The 17,693-nt window shown below is 35.8% G+C and overlaps 3 protein-coding genes across 8 annotated transcripts; all 3 read right to left on the bottom strand.

Moving 5' to 3' along the window:
* On the bottom strand, positions 702–3,394 carry LOC18775102 (protein LURP-one-related 7). Of its 3 annotated transcripts, none has more exons than XR_002271915.1 (4): positions 2,907–3,394; positions 2,580–2,792; positions 1,664–1,900; positions 702–1,187 (listed from the first exon to the last, which is right to left on the bottom strand). XR_002271915.1 is itself a non-coding variant. In XM_007206021.2 (3 exons), exons 1-3 carry the CDS (start codon positions 3,138–3,140, stop codon positions 1,778–1,780), a joined length of 570 nt encoding a protein of 189 aa, XP_007206083.2. In that variant the 5' UTR covers positions 3,141–3,394; the 3' UTR covers positions 1,514–1,777. The 3 variants fall into 3 exon arrangements, 1 of the variants encoding a protein (XP_007206083.2); XR_002271916.1 differs by having other exon boundaries at positions 702–1,079; XM_007206021.2 differs by lacking the exon at positions 702–1,187 and having other exon boundaries at positions 1,514–1,900.
* LOC18773008 (pentatricopeptide repeat-containing protein ELI1, chloroplastic) lies at positions 4,116–6,899 on the bottom strand. The gene has a single exon (XM_007208468.2). The coding sequence runs from the start codon at positions 6,771–6,773 to the stop codon at positions 5,136–5,138; it is 1,638 nt and encodes a 545-aa protein (XP_007208530.1). The 5' UTR covers positions 6,774–6,899; the 3' UTR covers positions 4,116–5,135.
* On the bottom strand, positions 10,262–13,641 carry LOC18775407 (RNA-directed DNA methylation 4). 4 transcript variants are annotated; one of them, XM_020565068.1, is made up of 10 exons: positions 13,295–13,641; positions 13,076–13,156; positions 12,589–12,680; positions 12,356–12,430; positions 12,200–12,244; positions 11,451–11,602; positions 11,248–11,366; positions 10,938–11,025; positions 10,793–10,863; positions 10,262–10,711 (listed from the first exon to the last, which is right to left on the bottom strand). In XM_020565068.1, exons 1-10 carry the CDS (start codon positions 13,401–13,403, stop codon positions 10,467–10,469), a joined length of 1,077 nt encoding a protein of 358 aa, XP_020420657.1. In that variant the 5' UTR covers positions 13,404–13,641; the 3' UTR covers positions 10,262–10,466. The 4 variants fall into 4 exon arrangements, with proteins under 4 accessions (XP_020420657.1, XP_020420659.1, XP_020420658.1 ...); XM_020565070.1 differs by having other exon boundaries at positions 12,200–12,241; positions 13,295–13,493; XM_020565069.1 differs by having other exon boundaries at positions 12,589–12,677; positions 13,295–13,493.

Here is a 17,693-nt window from a genome sequence, read left to right as displayed (position 1 = left end):
GATTAAAAAGCCTCTCGCACGCGAGGAAGCACGTGCAGGGAGGCTAGTTTTTATTTAATGTTGTTGTTGTACTTGTATGCATTTTAAGTGAAATAATATTGTGTTTGTAGAATTTTTATTTTATTTTTATATATTTTAAAATGTTCAAAAAAATAAATCACAAAGGTACGAGTAAAAATTAACTAAAAAAAAAACCACAACAAAAAGTTAGTTAAATCATTCTTAAGCAATATAATAAAGTTGCAAACTCAAATTTTGAGTGAGAAAAGTTGGGGAAAAAACATTTTCATGAGGTAGGATTTGAGATCATCTTAAAGTTAAATGCTTAGGATTCATAGTGTTTGCCAATAAATTAATTGAATCGGCTCCCATCTTTCATAATCTCTGTTTCATCATCATTACATTTATCTAATGTCATAATTATCTGATGTTTATTCATTATTATTTCAAAACTCCTTCCTTGATGTCAAAGTTAATTATGATTTTTTTCTTAACAAGTTGAAGAACATGAGCAACTAATCTTGTTAGCATACATGGATTAGACCACTTAGATAAGGCAATGTGACCCTCCCTTTCACCAGAGTTAGATCCTCCCTTTCGTACTTTAGAGTAGTTTAGATTTGAAGGAAATTCACCAAATCTATAATCATGTCTATGTTACAACTCTTATAAAATTAGTTGAATCTTGATGTACTAATAGTAAAGAAAAAGAGAATTGTTATTAACACTGCATAATGATAACATCTCCCATAAATAGAAATAAATAAAAAAAGTTGACTAGTAATAATACATATAAGGAAACATATTCATAGAAATCCTTCTGTGGTGATATTTTTGTGCAATTATAATATTGGGACTTTTCTTTCTCTGTTTTTTTTTTCATTGCAGAATTTTTGGATCATTAGGTTGGTTTGTTCTAGACAGTTGAACTTGAGATTAAATAGAATTTTTTTCAAAAACAGGAAATATTCCCATTCTCTCGTGCTCTCATCTCTGTAGTAACAATCCAAAAAGAGAGAGGGAAAGATCATTTGCTCATATCTTTTTGTCCTGGTTTGGTTGAGGAACACATCCCAGTACTGCAAAAAGAGAGAACCACAAGGGAATTTAAATACACCAACACATTGGACCCCTGTAAGATCCAAGCCCCATGTTGCAAACTTCAAAAAATCATAAAGGTTTGCAGCCTGCAACAAAGATCGCAATTTCTTTACTTGAAAAGCAAAAACCCAAGGCCCGTTTTGTGCTAGAGTATAGAAGAAAAAAAGGGTGAATGGAAGTGAGAATGGGAGTGGAAATGGGATTGAGAGGGAAGATGAGAGGAGAGGATGAGAAGGAGGAGTAACAAAATTGAAAACAAAAACAAAAAACAGAAATCTACTTCAAATTGTTTTCACTTTCAAGATTTTGTTTTCACTTTGTTACTCCTACCTCTCATCCTCTCTCTCAATCTCATCCTCACTCTCATTTTCCTCTTTGCTCTAGCACAAAAAATGAAAATTGAAACTAAAAATTAAAATTGAAATGGTTATCAAACGGGCCCTAAACTAATTAACCATAGATCTTAGTAAGTGATGCTCATGTAAACCACACACTGCATAATAGTTCTCAATAAAATGAAATAATCTAAGAATGAGATAAAAATGATTGCAGAGATCATAACCAGGGCTTTAACTACTTCATGTCTTGTTGATTCTGTGCCCCAGTTACGTTGTGGCATCGTTTGGTGTTGAGAATTTGAAAGTTGTTTGAATACCAGTTCTTCTATAATCCTCAATCAATCCAGAAATATTACAATCAAGGCCGCAACCAAAGCATGATCGACAGATCCGGGAAATATAGTCAATCGAAACTTTCCCCTCTTTGGAAAAAGCTGGTTCAATTTGTACATCAGACTAGTCTGCAACAAGACATAACAAAAGAAATAAGACTATATCACATAACCAAGAAACAACACCTTACACAAATTTCTAAGAACAAAACGATTCATGAAAGAAATATCTAAATATCTGTGTTATTGGACTGCTAGATTCACCACTTTGCAAGTTCAAAAGCCGTAATATCTAGTAACTTTGAATGTGCATGCTTAAACAAGACATTTCATGAACATGTTACCACAACACTCTTCTATGATAACCGAGTACCAAAGAGCTTGCTTAAATCTTTATACACGGGATCTGAGAACTTGTTCATTCATATCACCATGGTGAGTAATTTGTTAACTTCAACCTGATTACAATAACTAAGCAAAGGGCTCCATTTAGGTTCAAGAAAGATGCTGATCCAACGATACTACATTGATCCCATAATTTCAATTTTCCCAAATAATAGACCAGAGCAATGGTATATTAACTGGGTTGCAAAAGCCATCTACAAAGACAATAGTTGTGCTGATGAACTTTCATGCAACAGTCTTCAAAGACCCATTGTTGGTTAGAATCCTAAAAGGTGTACCAAGTTTGAAGTACAAATTCCCTTCACCCAATAATCATATGCAAGAGCAACTCATACAACTCTTTCACTTGAATGAACTAGCAGTCATTTCAAATGTGTATCCCTCTCTCATAAAGCAATCATACCTGAGCAACTATGTCATTGCCTATGTAGATTGTGCAAGATCTTTGGTAAGGGAAGCCTTTCACTTTGAAATCACAGGTTGAATCTGCTGAATTCTCACCAACAAGAAAAATCTCCAACTCAGTTCTGGTAAGTTTACTTTTCGTCCTCTTCACTCTGAACACCAAGTCCTTCTCCCCAGCATCACCACCCTTATATCCTTGCCAACATCCCTTCTACAACTCCCCAAAAAGAAAAAATTAGTACCAAAAAGGAAAAAGCAAAAGAACAAGAAAAGTTTTAAGGAAAACATTATCGGGAAACAAACAGAGGCCAGAGGGGAGACTCACATCGTTACGGCACAAAGCAAACCGAGGATTTCCGGCGGCGTCAAGCAACACACGCTTATTAGATGAAGACGTCAAAGATTGACGAGTGACCTTGTAAACGGGGTTACCAGAAGAATCAACGAAACCCAATTCACCACTTGGCAAGCCAGGATGTTTCTTGGACACAAAAAGATCGACCGGGATTTGTGAATTCGTGCAGGGAACAGGAACTGATGTTTCCATGGAGTCAGTCATGTTGTTGTGACCAATTTACAGAAGCAAGGAATTCATTTGAATCCCAGAGCATGATAAACCAAAACTTTGAGAGCAAAAGAGAGATAATTTGGTGTTGAGACAATTGGGTTTTAGAATTTGGCGTGGAAACAAATGGGTTTTGTTCTGAGAGGTGGAAAAAATCAGAGCCTGGTTCTTCAGCCGGCTTTGTTTGAACTTTTTCAAAGACAAGAGAAGGCTGGTAACTTGGAACTGAATTTTCCAGCTCAACTTGGTCCCAATTGGAAGATGAGACCTTAGATGTTGGAATATATTTAAACCGTACAGCCGGGCGGCTATACTATTAAACATTCGTACATATTTAAATAGTATAGCCGCGCGGCTATACTATTTATAGATATTTTTAAACATTCGTACATATTTAAAAAGTATAGCCGTGCGGCTATACTCTTTAAATAGATATTTTTAAACAGTCGCATATATTTAAATAGTATAGCCGCCCGGCTATACGCTTTAAATAGATATTTTAAAAAGTTCAAATATATTGAAATAGTATAGCCGCCCGGCTATACTCTTTTTAAACATTCGTATATAGTAAAGAGTGCTATACTCTTTAAATAGATATTTTTAAACATTCGAATATATTTAAATAGTATAGCCGTCCGGCTAAACTCTTTAAATATATATATTTTTAAACATTCATATATATTTAAAGATTTTAACTGCGCGACTATATGCTTAAATAGATATTTTTAAGCACTCAAATATATTTCAATAGTATAGCCGCGAGGCAATATGCTTTAAATATATATATTTTTAAATATTCATATATATATATATATATATATTCGTATACTATATCCTCTTTAAATATTCGTATATTTAAAAAGCATAGCCGGGCGGCTATATTGTTTAAAAATTCAAAAGTGTATCATTTTTAGGAATTTTTCCGTTGTGCTATACTATGTAAATCACCTACTTCATCAAGCCACCCAATTACAAAAGCTTTCAAATCCTAGAAGAAAATTAGAAAGGGAAAGGAAACCCAAGAAAACTATATACCATGTTAAAAGGAATAAACACCACCACCCTCATCTTAATCTGCTATAAACACAACTTCTTCACTCCTACAACCATCACTAACATCATTAATAATAATAGAGGAAAAGAATATACAAGCAATACCTAAAATAAGTTTGCTATTCAATTTACTGCTAAACTGGTATGACATCATTCTTTGATGCATCATCACATCTCAAAACAATACCCTCAAGGCTAGCTGGAAAGATACATTTGGCCCACTGACATCCTGTCGTGATCGGCTAAGGGGCAGGAACGATCATCGTCACATTGTCATTTCTCCGGACAACTCCCATTACACTAACTGTGCTTCCTTCGTCGTCATTATCATCTTTGTTGTTCTTGACTGACCCGAGCAGAGTTGGAGGATGCTGCTGAGTTGTTTTTGTTTAATTGTAGTTACTGTTGTTGGTGGTGCTGGTGATGGCTAATGGTGTGGATGAGGAGATGGGTCTCTGGACCCAGGAAAAGAAGAACATGGAGAATTGGGAATTAGGGCTGGGAATCAGTGAGAGAGAGGAAATGCAAAATTGAAGTTTCATCTTAGATAGAGAAGAGAAGAAGAAGAAGCGAAGAAGAAAGCAAAATTTTGAGAGAGAGAGCAGAGACCAATTTCACACGACAAAAGATTGGGATTCTTAGAGCCAACAAAGGTTAGACCTTTTGTGTTCCTACACGTGCCTCTTGTTGCATAAATAAACCCGAGCCTGGTACCAATATTTGGGTTTTTGAAGTTTCCCAACCTAAGGGGACCTTGTCTTGCCATTGCTTGGTTTGTAACTTGTAAAGTTCGAAACTTTGACAACAAAACAAACCATTATGGATGCATTCTGTTTTCAAATTTGACCTCTCTCACCAATAATCTTCAAATGGTTCACAATGATCATAGAAAGGGGGAGACACGCATGTGAGAGTCAACCTCCAATTTGACCTCTCTCACCAATGATTTTCACAAGAGCATAGTCCATCTTTGAAATGATGAAATCGGTTTGAGTCCCTAGCAACAATCTCCCTCCCTTCAATCTTTGAAATTAGACCAGTTACCACATGACAGTCTACACACACTCTCAGATTCTTAACTATAACAATACGGGTACCGGGAGGTGTGCTGATTAGGCCAAGACCAATTGCCAGTTTCTCACTGTGACCAAGAACTATCTCCTCCTTTGTTTGTTCATCCACATTCTGCATGACCATGCTTGTGTCTGGCACATACCCATTAGCTTTCAACTTTTTAAATAGATGTTGTAAATAGTTGTAGATCTCATTGCTTAGGGGATGGGATCTGTCTCCGGATTGAAAGCTGTGAACTGTTTTGTTAATCTCAATCCAGGTACATGCCTTCTCTTTTCTTATTCCTCTATCTAGCATCAATCTTCTCACTTTTGCCACACCTTGTAAGTCCCCAACAAGCCCATAGAAGTTGGATAGTAACATATAGGCCCCTGCTTCTTCAGGTGCTGATTCAAGTAATTTCTTCCCAACACTCCTTGCTAGCTCCAAATTCTTGTGGGAGCAGCATGAGCTTAAAAATGCTGTGAGAAGCCTTGTGTCCGGCTTTACAGGCATCCTCTCTATGAACTTATAGGCCTCACTGAAACACTTCGATCGTACTAGGAGATCCACCATGCATGTATAATGCTCCATCATGGGTGCGATTGAGTACTTATGTACCATGGTGTTGAAAACCCTCCATCCTTCTTGTACTAATCCAGCATGACTACAGGCATACAAGGCACCCAAGAATGTGATTTTGTTTGGTGCAACACCTTCCACTTCCATTGTGTCAAATGCCTCCAAAGCTTCTAAGCCCCGGCCTTGTTTTCCATAACCCGTGATCAAAGCAGTCCATGAAATTACATTTTTTAAAGGCATGTTTTTGAAACATAAGCAGGCATCTTCCATGCACCCACATTTAGCATACATGTCAATAATAGCATTTCCAACTGGTAAATACCCCAACTCAAATCCATACTTAATCACCAAACCATGACATTGTTTACCATTACTCAATGCTGCAAGATCGGAGCAGATTGAAAGAACACTAACCATGGTCATAACATCAACTTCAGCTCCCTCCAATCTCATTTTCTCAAAGAAAACCAATCCTGTTCTTCCTTCAGAGTTATGACCGAGACCCGAAATCAACGAATTCCAAGACCCGGCGTCTCTTCTTGACATGTTACTAAACAATTCAATTGCTTCCAGTGTTAAGTGAGACCAACACAACCCAGAAATCATGCTGTTGGTGGCAATGACATCTCTTTGAGGCATTTCATCAAATACAAGCCGAGCTTCTGTGATATTGTTGCATTTAGAGTACATGTCAAGAAGGGACGTCATTAGAATCATGTCTCTATTGAACCCATGTTTGATCGCCGTGCAATGAAATTGCTTGCCTTCTTTAATGGCAGCAACTCTTCCACAAGCTCGCACAATTGCTGAGAGAAGAAACTCTGTGATTTTGAACCCGTTTTTCAGGACTCGATGAAACAAAACTATTGCTTGACGACTTTGCCCCTGGTGTATAAGTTTAGTGATTGTCTTGGCATTTGATAAAGTTCTACGCATCATTTTACTCAAGGTTATTTTGGGAATTGAGTGGAATAGATTAGAGTCAAGCCATGGCAACCTTCATTTGATATTTTGAATGGATTCTTCATTCTGGCTCTAACCATGATAATTTTACTTATGTAATGTAACCCACCTATCAAAATCCATAATATCCATTTTATCCTTTTACTTGACTCTTTTTATTTTATTATCAAATCATTATTTACTGAAATGAAAACTCTTTTTTTTTCTCCTCTTATGATTAAATATTCAAATAAATCCAAAATTGTCCTCATTTTAGATCAAGAAGCTAGTCAAATTATATATGCTCTATTTATTCAGATTACATGCTAATTCCAAATGTACAATACAAGGGGTTCTAACAACCTTCTACGTAGTTTGTGAAAATGTCGAAGTACTCACATTGAAGAAAAATGAAAAGAATTGCATTTGCCATCTGGCAGCGTTTTTAACAAATTATTTAATGGACCTTACGGTGAAGGTAAGGTGGGCCATTTTAACTTCTTTGGGGCGATGTGAGATTTGATCATACTTTTAGAGGCACTAGTGTAACGACCAATGGGGTTGTTAGTTGGATTGGCCCAGATCTTTGGTGTGCTCCCAAGTGGCCCTAAATTCCACCCTCCATGATATCCGTGTGTGTGAGTTTTCCCCTCATTTCTTAACTTTGGCTATAAAAAAATTCTAGATTATAAATAATGCAAATTCTTGTTCTTAAAAAAAAAAAAAAATTATCGTCCATGAAGCATCATTCTGCTCCTGGAGACTCAATTCCACTATATTCATGCATTGAGCTTAGCCTGAATAAATTCATGAACATCTTGAAAATGTCCTTTATAATTCTTTGTAGATTCTCTGCTCTTATTTTTTGGTCAGAAATTTCTTCGTAGATTTACTTTCACATATAAGATGGCAGAATTGCTATGAAAACTGATAATATGCAAAAAGCTACATATTTTGGTAATAATTTATAAAACTTATTTACCAAACGTATGAATGAGAATAATTAATTACTCAAGCCTTTCATTCGTTTAGGACCAACTAGGAAAATCCTTTTCAAAAAGGACCAAATAAAAAGAAAGAAAGAAACTATAAAATCATCTTGTCTTCTTTCTTGATCAGTTCCATGCCTGCTATAACTAGGTTTCTTCTTCTCCTTCCTTGATGTGTTCCCTGTTAAAGTAGAACTCAACTAAGAAAAATGTACGTAAAAAAAAAAATAATGGAAATTCGATTTTCGATAAAATTTTTTTTTTCCATATAATGGAATTGAAAAAAAAAAGATAAGCAAATTGTATATATGAGAAAAACTATAGAAATCATATATATTACCTCAAGTCCACATGAGTATAGAGCTCAATCAAGAAAGTATATAATTGCAACAACAGTTTTGGGAAGAACGAGCTAAGCTTTTCTTCCATTTCATTTTGTGTCTGCAATAATTCCAATATAATATTAGTAGTAATAATAATAAACTTCTATAATTAATAAAAAATAAGAAAAATTAAAGAGATAATTTGTATAAATATATACCAGATATTCTTGATTGAACAAATGATCATTAACGTCGAGACAGGCATTGCTTGAGAATTCAAGTGCACCCCACACATTGTCCTCATATTCTCTTTCATTCAAGACACCATGAAAACCCTGCAAGCCACCCACAGCTCCTTTGATATCAACTTTCTCATTCCATCGGATGGTGAACAAGTCTTTGATGCTTTTGTTTTCAGCACATTGAACATACTGGAGATGCTTTAGACCATCAATGTAATAGTGAAACCTCTCCATCGGAGACCGGAGAAGGGGATGGTAAATTATTTGTTCGAATCGGTACCACTCCCTTTCGCAACGGATCATGTTAAAAAAATGCGATAGCTCTACTGTTCTTCTATGATTTTTCCCCAGTATTGCTTCCATTAAAAGTACAAATTCTTGCCTATAACTTCTCAAAACAGTTTCAGGATTTGCAGCAATTGGGATATTGGCTTCATAGTTTTCATCGAGTTGTATATTGTCAACATCCAAAGGGCCACGCATTATACCTTTCAACTCCAGTCGGACAATGGACTTAACAATAGACCTTCAAAAATAAAATTAAAATATGAATAAAGAACTCTTTAAAAAAAAAATATATATATATATATATATATATCGTAGTTTGAAAAAACAAGTGTAGACTAAAAATATTACCGAATTATTTTTTGATACACATCTTGAACACGATTATTCTGCCATGGATCTGTCTTCCCCAACATCTGACTTAAGGTGCAAGGAGCAAATTCGTTTGATGCCATGTTTTCTTGGTAAAAACCTGATCACAGTAATGTCACAAAATAATAGTTCATTATTTATTGAACAAGAAAGACCAATTATAAATAATAAAACCTAAAAGGACACAGAAAAACATATTTCAATCTCAAATAACATCTAAGTTTTAGTATTATCTTTTTTTGGTATAAAAGTTTCAAATAATTCAAACTAGGGTTCTTTTTTTGAAGTAAGGGATAGTCTAAACTACAAGGGGAAGGAGGATTCTCACACGCACACCACGGCGCCGTTGGGGTTCAACCTGCGACTACTAGTATGCAAATCAATGCCTTTTTCCACTAGGCTACACCCAATTAGCTTCGAACTAGGGTTTTAAGCCGACAAGTTCAACATCAAAATATATTGGAAGACAAATTGATTTATAAAAGAATGAGAAGCGCAAGTTCTCGAAAGCACTAATAATTTTCTGGATACACCAAAGAATTTGTTAGAACGTACAGAAAAGAGGAAGACCTTAAGACTGCAAGGCAAGGAGCCCAAGTCAAACAAACAACAACGTCACAGAAAGAGACCAATTCAATCACACAAAATACAAGAGGCTAGAACGAAAATTCAACAAGCACCAAAAATATTTTGTCCAAAAACCCCCCAAAAAAACATCAAGAAAGAACTACCAAGAAGAGTTTAAGAGGCAAAAGGGCAAGAGAGGAAAGTTACCGGTGAGAAATTCCATACCTTTTGATCAGAGAAGAATTGAAGTGGAGAGGAAAGAGATCTTAGGTATAATTGAAACAAGAGGTAAAAAGTGTTGAGTGATATATATAGGATGGAAATTGAATACACAAGACGACTTTCCCTATGCTTGTCGAACAAGGATTCCTAGTTTTGCTCTCCTCATCACATAAAGAAAGTGTTGCTAAAATAAATAAAAGGGATTTGCTTCTTTTTGTTTTTATTCTTTTTATTTTTGGAATTTTTTTCATTAAGACGCCTTGTTCGCCAAGAAGTAAAATATTAAATGGGTAAGGCATTAGGATTAGCCCAAAAAAGTCATGGAGGATAAGAACTTACCAGTCTTTAAATAGGTAAGTTTTTATCCTTGAAGGAGGGGTGAAGTAATGAAATAAGATTAGGAAGTAAAATTTTCTCATGTTATATTCTCGACCCGCCCCTAAAACAAGCACATAAATCCGTCACTTCCTCAATGGACAAAACAATTGAAAATTTTGCAATATAATGACATTAAAAAAATTATTTCGACAGCCCTGCTATTGGATCCATCCAGGATGTTAAAAGCACAAGTATGTACAAGAAGTTCATATTCACATATCTAAGCAACCACTAATTCATGACTTTTACAACGATTTGCTTGTTCAGGAGCAAAAACTACAAAGATGAAAGCAGATACAGAAAAGCCAAAGTTCACCTATAAGACCATCTCCGATCTTCGCCATCATCACTCTGATCAACATCATAATCAAAGTCATCACCATCATCATTCCCATCATACATATCATCTTCTAAAAAGTCATTGTCTTCTAAACCCTTCGGTTCTGAAGATTTTTCACTGGAACTCTCATTTTCTTCTGATTCATTATCGGAGGTGTCACTCTCTGATTCCTCTTCAGATATCTCTTCCGGATAATCATTGAGCGGGTTGTTTTCAGCTGAAAACCACCAAAATTGGTCAGAACTTGAATATAGAGAACTTTTAAAAATAGCATATATGAAAGATTATTTATGATCACCATTAGAATCATCAGTATCATATTCTGATTCATCAGGCCCGTCATATAAATCCTCGTCATCAACTTGTACCCTGAATCAAAGTTATTAGTTAGTTTCAGCAAGAAATAAGGTTGAAACTTAACAATGTAGTACAAAGATACCTACAAGGGAAATGACTTTGAAGAATTTTCAGTATCTATATCCATTTCCTCCTTCACAGCATACAAGTCATATACATACCCATCTTCGGATGCTACACAACACATAAGAGGAACCCATCAAACAGTAGTTAAGAATATAATGAAAAAGCTGAAATTGATATATACATCTCCACAAGAAGCAACTGCAAGTGCAGACCCAGGACAATGTGCTATTAAGAATCCTATTCTTCTACCTTTGCTCCAACTAATATCAAATATTAAGTGGATGATAGCACCCAAGGCCACTAATAAGTCATTTACGTGTAAAAAACAACCTTGTTTGGAGCTGTTAGCAGATAAATCTGATTCAATCTCCGAAGCAGCACTTGGAATGAACTCTCTCAGTAGAGGCAAGTAACTATTTAACATCCTCTGGTCCTCCAAAGATATCTCACTGCATTAAAAACATAGGGAGTATTATTTTCAACTAGTCTCTTGGAAATACAAAAGGACAAGAGCTCATGAGTAGAGAACTTACTCCTCCTGTTGCAACTCATTAGATCTTTCCTCAACATCAACACGAACAACATCATAGAAATGACACATTTCATGTAATTTCTCATGTGATGTTTCTTTGTTTCCCTTTCTGCTCCTCCATATTTGTTCGAAACGTGCATTTTTCGCGACAACCTAACCGAAAGAACTTGAAATAAGACAGCACCCAAGAAGAAATTACAGAATAACTTTCACCAAATACATATTATTTCTTCTTTCTTATTCTCAATGTGTAAGGTTAGTAGTGGTACAACTGCCTCAGAATACCAATCTTAACTCTGAAAAATGAATCAGAAAGTTGGGCAATCTGACATATAGAAATATATCTAACTAGATGCATGTAACTTAAAGGGTAGGAAGATTTGAATTTATCCTAAATAATGGTTTAGAAATAGACAAAGCTCAGAATACTCCATGATTGTTAGAAGATGAATTAATAAAAAAACTCATGGGAACTAGCATAGAATTTAGAGTTTCATGATCCCAATTTGAAACACATTATTAGCAACTCACTGCCTGACAATGATTATTATCACAAGCAAAATATTGAACTAAGAACATATGGACAATAAGCAAAACAAAAAGAACACAGAGCATGAAAAAGTTTAATGCAACATTATCCTCTAAGAGATGAAAGAACAAATCATACTATTGGAAGCACATGAACAAGAGATAACAAATACTTTACTTGGTGGGTTAATTTATACAGATAACATATACTATGCCACGTACCTCCTGTTTCTGTCTAGCTTTAGACAAAATCTGATCTTGTTTCTGCTGTTACAATGGTAATGAAAGTATAAGTTCATGTCATCTTAGGCTCGTAAATAGAAGCAAAGTTGTAATAAAGTGCATAAGACCAGGAGGAGAAGGAGACATGGAGCTTACATTCTCCTTTTTAAAAGTATCTTTGCGTTCTTCATTCCTTGTTTTACGATCGCACACATCATCGGAATTTAGGTCCTAAAAGAAACAATGAGACAATTTCCCCAACTTCTTAGTAGTAGCAACATGAGAATCAAAGACAGCATCTTACATCTCCTGAACACATGCTTGTGTGAAACAGTATACAAAACAAGAATAGTTATAGAACAAAATCAACAGGGGACTGCCATACTCACCACGAACGATTTCACAACATCAACAGTGGTGTGAAAGCTGCTTACTGTCTCCACATGCTGCACGAAAACCTTCTTGGTCTTCAATTCCTCTGCTGCATTAAAAATATAAGAAATCAGCACTGAATATTCCTGGGGTTCTAAAACTTTCCATCTACTTACGTAATCTCCAAAACTAAAAATTCCTTCACTAGTTGAATGGAAACAACCATAAGTGGAAAAACAAGAAGAAGAAAAAAAAGCAACAATGTAGATTGCTAATAAATGGAACCTTTGACATCACCAGCTAATCAGATTACGCAGACCGAATCATAATCCATTAGCAATATAGTCTACTTATAATATCAAATTATCCAACTACTCATCATTCTTTGTTCAGCACAACTAAAATTATTATTATTATTAAAGAGAAAAAACAAAAAATGCTGTGTTTGTACACACACATATGCATAAAAGACAATGCTAGAGAAATAAGAGCAACATTTTTTACCCTTTGCAGCTGAATCAGACATTGAAAGGTTCTCGAAATCCAGTAACGGACGCTTCTGCGGCCTCTCATTGATTTCCAGCCCTACATTAAAAAAAAGTTCCAAAAATTATTCAGCAATTTCAGTTTTTTAGAAATTCAAGCAAATTTATTTTCTATTTCCCTACAGTTTCTCGGCAACCAAAATGGAAAGAAGAAAACTGGACACAAAGCGCTACTCACAGAAAGCGTCAAGTGGAGACTGTAATGCTTTGCGTTTAACCCTAACGATCACCGGCTTGTCTTCCGGAGACTTAGCCAAAGCTGAAGAGCTTTCGCCGACCACGGCCATATTGAGCTGCAATTTGAATTAGGGTTTTGAGTGGAGCCAAGCAATTGACGACGAGCAGCGTACTGTGGATTCTGTAGAGGCTTTCGCCGGGTGAGGATTCTGCAGTTAAGGATTGAACTGAAAATGGACGGCACGGGCCGGGCTGTTAATGGGTCGGGTTGATGTAGGGATAGGCCCACTAAAATGGCCTTGGGCTAAACAACAGCAATATGGGTTGGGCTAGTTCAAGTCTTCTCATGTCCATACTATATTTTAAATTTTTTTTGACAACTCGATATCCTAAACAAGTCATGTAGGGGAAAATGGATCGAAATCGAGTGTAGAAGGACAGTCACACTGTTTTGGCCAACTGACTTAACCCACATGTGTTATTTTACTAGACTCAACAATTATCGTCTAAAAAATTTGAACTCATGGTGAATAAGTGGAGACTGAATTCCACTAAATCAAACGGTAATTTGCCACAATTATCAAGTTAAAGAAAAAGAAAATGCATGTATTCTAAAATTTCTACTTGAATTAATATTTGTAGTCTCCTATCTGCACTAGAGAGCCTATGAGGTTTTTCCCAATGGGCCAATGTTAAATGAACCTTCTATTGTCTAATCCAACATGTTCTGACGCATTGATAGATATTTGATTGAGGGTTTTGTTGGTAAATTTTCTACATGCTATGAGCTCCAGTGTTTAATGAATTCACGACAAGTAGTTTATGTAGTGGAACCACCACTGCCCTGGGATGTAAATGAGGTCTTACCATCCTATGTAACAGCATACATCCTTGTTTAGGTCAGTCGTCCGCGTGCTAGTGGAAGACTTCCAACCATATATTACATTAATAACTGAGAGTCTCTGAGAGTCTCCGGCTCCTGCGTGTGTGAGCCACCCGACTTAGCAAAATCTCATTCTTATGCATACTTGGTTTGGCAAAATCCCATTCCATGTATTGATATTGATCTTTTGCCCTTGCGGTGCGTTTGGTTTACTGAAAGAGAGATGAATTTCCTAGCAAGTTATCATGATCGTTTGCCGACCTGGTCATCACCAAACTAAGAAATCGGGCATGCATGTCTTCTGCATTGAAGAGTGACTCCCAACTTTTTTCTTGGGTGTAACTTTATGTCAACTCTGCTGCATTGCATCTGTGGACCTAATTAATTAATTAATTAATCAAGAAGCATAATAAGCAAGGGGTAGAGCCCCTCATGTCAAGCTTAACTATATCAGATTGGAAATTTTTTCTTGAATTGGTGTACGCAATATGCCAATACCACCAATGGGAAAGCAAAAGAACAAGCTAATATTACTTTTCTTTTCTTTTTTAACGCACAAGCAAAAGCCTACATCTCTGACTTAGTAAATGGCTTTATAGGTGTTCACCATGATTGCACCTCCCAAGTGAGAGACACTTCTAGCAAGTGGAACACTAGCTAGCCTTGCTATGTTTGAATCCCAAAGTATGAATTGTCAAATGTTAGAAAGACGGGACCGACCCACTATTAACAATATTTCTATTGTATCTAATTTAATTACTTACAAAATTCAGTAAATATGAAATTTTATCACAAAAGGCTCCGATGATATTAATAGTGTAACTATTCATTATATTTTTTTGATAATGAAAATTCATTCATAAAACCACAAACGTACAAAGAGCGACATGATACAGTGGCCTCGTTAAAACCTTCCTAAACATTTATTTAGTTAAATTTTCATTGTAAGACTTATATTCTTCCACATGAATTCTAATAAAAAAATTAACTACCTAACCAGATATTTAACTGTATTTCCACTTTTAATTTTGAAGGTTAAACACTAGCTAGCAATGACATCATCTCATCTCATGTTACAATTTTTCAAAGAAAGGCCATAGTGGCCAAGTCAATATTTAACTAAGGGAGGTCCATGGTAATGATCAGTTACGGGAAGCTAAGTAGGATCCACCAACCAAGGCGTTGCCCACTAATTGTGTCATAAGTCACACCCGTCAATTAGAGGGGTAAACATTTCAAATCCTAATATAAAATATATTTACTCATCATTTTAATTTAATGTGTATTCTTACTATCTTTTTTAATACTTGACATATGTTCATGGGTCTAACCATAATTAACTTTTTGCTTTATATTTGCGGAACTATGGTTATCCTCATAGACACTTGTCGGGGTCGTTTGGTACACAGTCTTGGCTTGGACTGGCTTGGACTAAATTTAGTATCATGTTTGTTTTATTTAATTTTAGTCTTATATGAGATTGCTAATACCGGGCCCACCAAAAACACCTCATTAGGAGGGGACTACTAAGCCTATGTAAAAAGGAAGGATTAGCTAGTCCTATGTTCACCAATGTATAAGATGCATATATTATATTGTAATACTAATAACATATATTACTATTATTATTATTATTATTATTATTATTATTATTATTATTATTATTATTATTATTATTATTATTATTATTATTATTATTGCATACACATATACTATAATGTACATATATACATGTATATACACATATACATGTATATATATAAACACATATATACATATATAATATATATATAAATACATATAGATATATACACATATATTATTATTATAATATACTCATATACACATACATATTAATATTATAATAATAGCATACATGTATACATGTATATATGTAATATATATATATATATTATACCCATGTATGTATTATAATATACATATACACACGTCTGTTCATCTTTCTCTAAGGTCTGACCCGTGAGTCCTTTTTGCTAGATCTGTAAGTCCCGAGGGTAGGGCGTTTGTGCTGGGCAGGAGACAGAAAATTGAGAAAGGTTAATAGGTTATTTGTAGAGTAAACGGTGAGTCTAGGAAGTCCCTGTTTATCTTCTTCCTCAGTCTGCAAGAGTCAAACACTTGAGTAGCCATGAGTCGTTTTCTTAGGTCAAATTCCTGTAAGTCAAGCAGTTCTAAAACCAGTATAAGTCGACTCCCAGAGATAGTTAATGAAGAACAATTTGAATATGATTCTAGTTGCAAAGAACAATTAGACTTTAGAGATTGGAACATTCCTAAAGTCCCTAGTCAAAAAATTTATAAGAAACATTGGTTGCCTTCCAGTTTTAATAGCACCACACACGTCAAAACAGTTGAACAAGTTACACACGTCAAAACAGTTGAACAAGTTTACGCTCTTAGTAAAGAACATGAAACTTGCCAGTTGCTTAACCTTGAGTCAATTAAAAAGCACAAGACTGATGGAAACAATTTCCTGCATATTGGTCTTGTTCAAGTTGCCGTTAAGCCCCTAACCAGATTAGGATTAAAAGCCTCCATACTTCTCTGTTTACGCGATGCCCGGTTCACCGCGTTCAGTGATAGTACTTTAGGAGTCATTGAGTCTAGTTTGTGTAATGGTCCAGTTCATTTTGATTTTTACCCAGACTTCACTGTAAGCCTTAGTGATCCGCATATATTGAGAACCCTAACTCTCAATATTAAGACTGAAGGTTATAATGTCCTCCCAGGAACCCAGCCTTTAGCATTAGTTTATAGAATTTATTATAAGGTCACAGGAACCAACATGAACTTCCAGGCCTTAAACAAAAGCTCAAAGGATCAGACAGTCCTGATCCAGAGTCATACCTCAGACGCCCATATACAAGTTCCCCAGACCATTAAATGGTCAGAAGTTGCCCTTCCAACAGATTGGACCCTAGTTACCGAGAGCCAACCAGCTCCGATCCAACGTAGTTTAAACAATTTAGACTACATCCAACAATACTTAGATGGCACGGTTAAGATTAGGTTCGATAACCAGCCTCTAAAAAAGTCTAATGTCCAGTTACATCAGTTGCCAACTCCTGGTCAGTCCCGAAGGCATTCCCCTGCTCGGCATTCCTTTATTGCCTCATCCTCTACTCTAGAACGAGACCTAGAGCTAGAAAAAACTTTAATTGATTTAAAGCTTGAGTCCCTGAGAAAATCCTCTCAGGTCACCCAGCCCTGCTATGGCAAGGCTCCAGTTCAAGAAAACAAGCCTGAGTCACCAGAATCACCTGAGTCCCCGACCCAGTCTGATTTTGTAGTTGAAAACTATGCTGCAGTTGACAACCAGTTAAGAACCCTTAATAGAAAATTCAGAATTGATTGGTCACGTCTAAACAAACATCTCAAAGCCCCTGAGAACCAGTCTAGACGAGATAGTTACCATCAAGCCTATCCAGAAGCCCAACGCCGCTTAGAAATCTTTAGTGATTGGAAAGATTACATGCGGTCTGCCCAAGTTGAAATT

Source organism: Prunus persica, chromosome G6 (genome assembly GCF_000346465.2).
Source record: "Prunus persica cultivar Lovell chromosome G6, Prunus_persica_NCBIv2, whole genome shotgun sequence".
Taxonomy (NCBI): domain Eukaryota; kingdom Viridiplantae; phylum Streptophyta; class Magnoliopsida; order Rosales; family Rosaceae; genus Prunus; species Prunus persica.
This window is presented reverse-complemented; position numbering and strand designations above follow the sequence as displayed.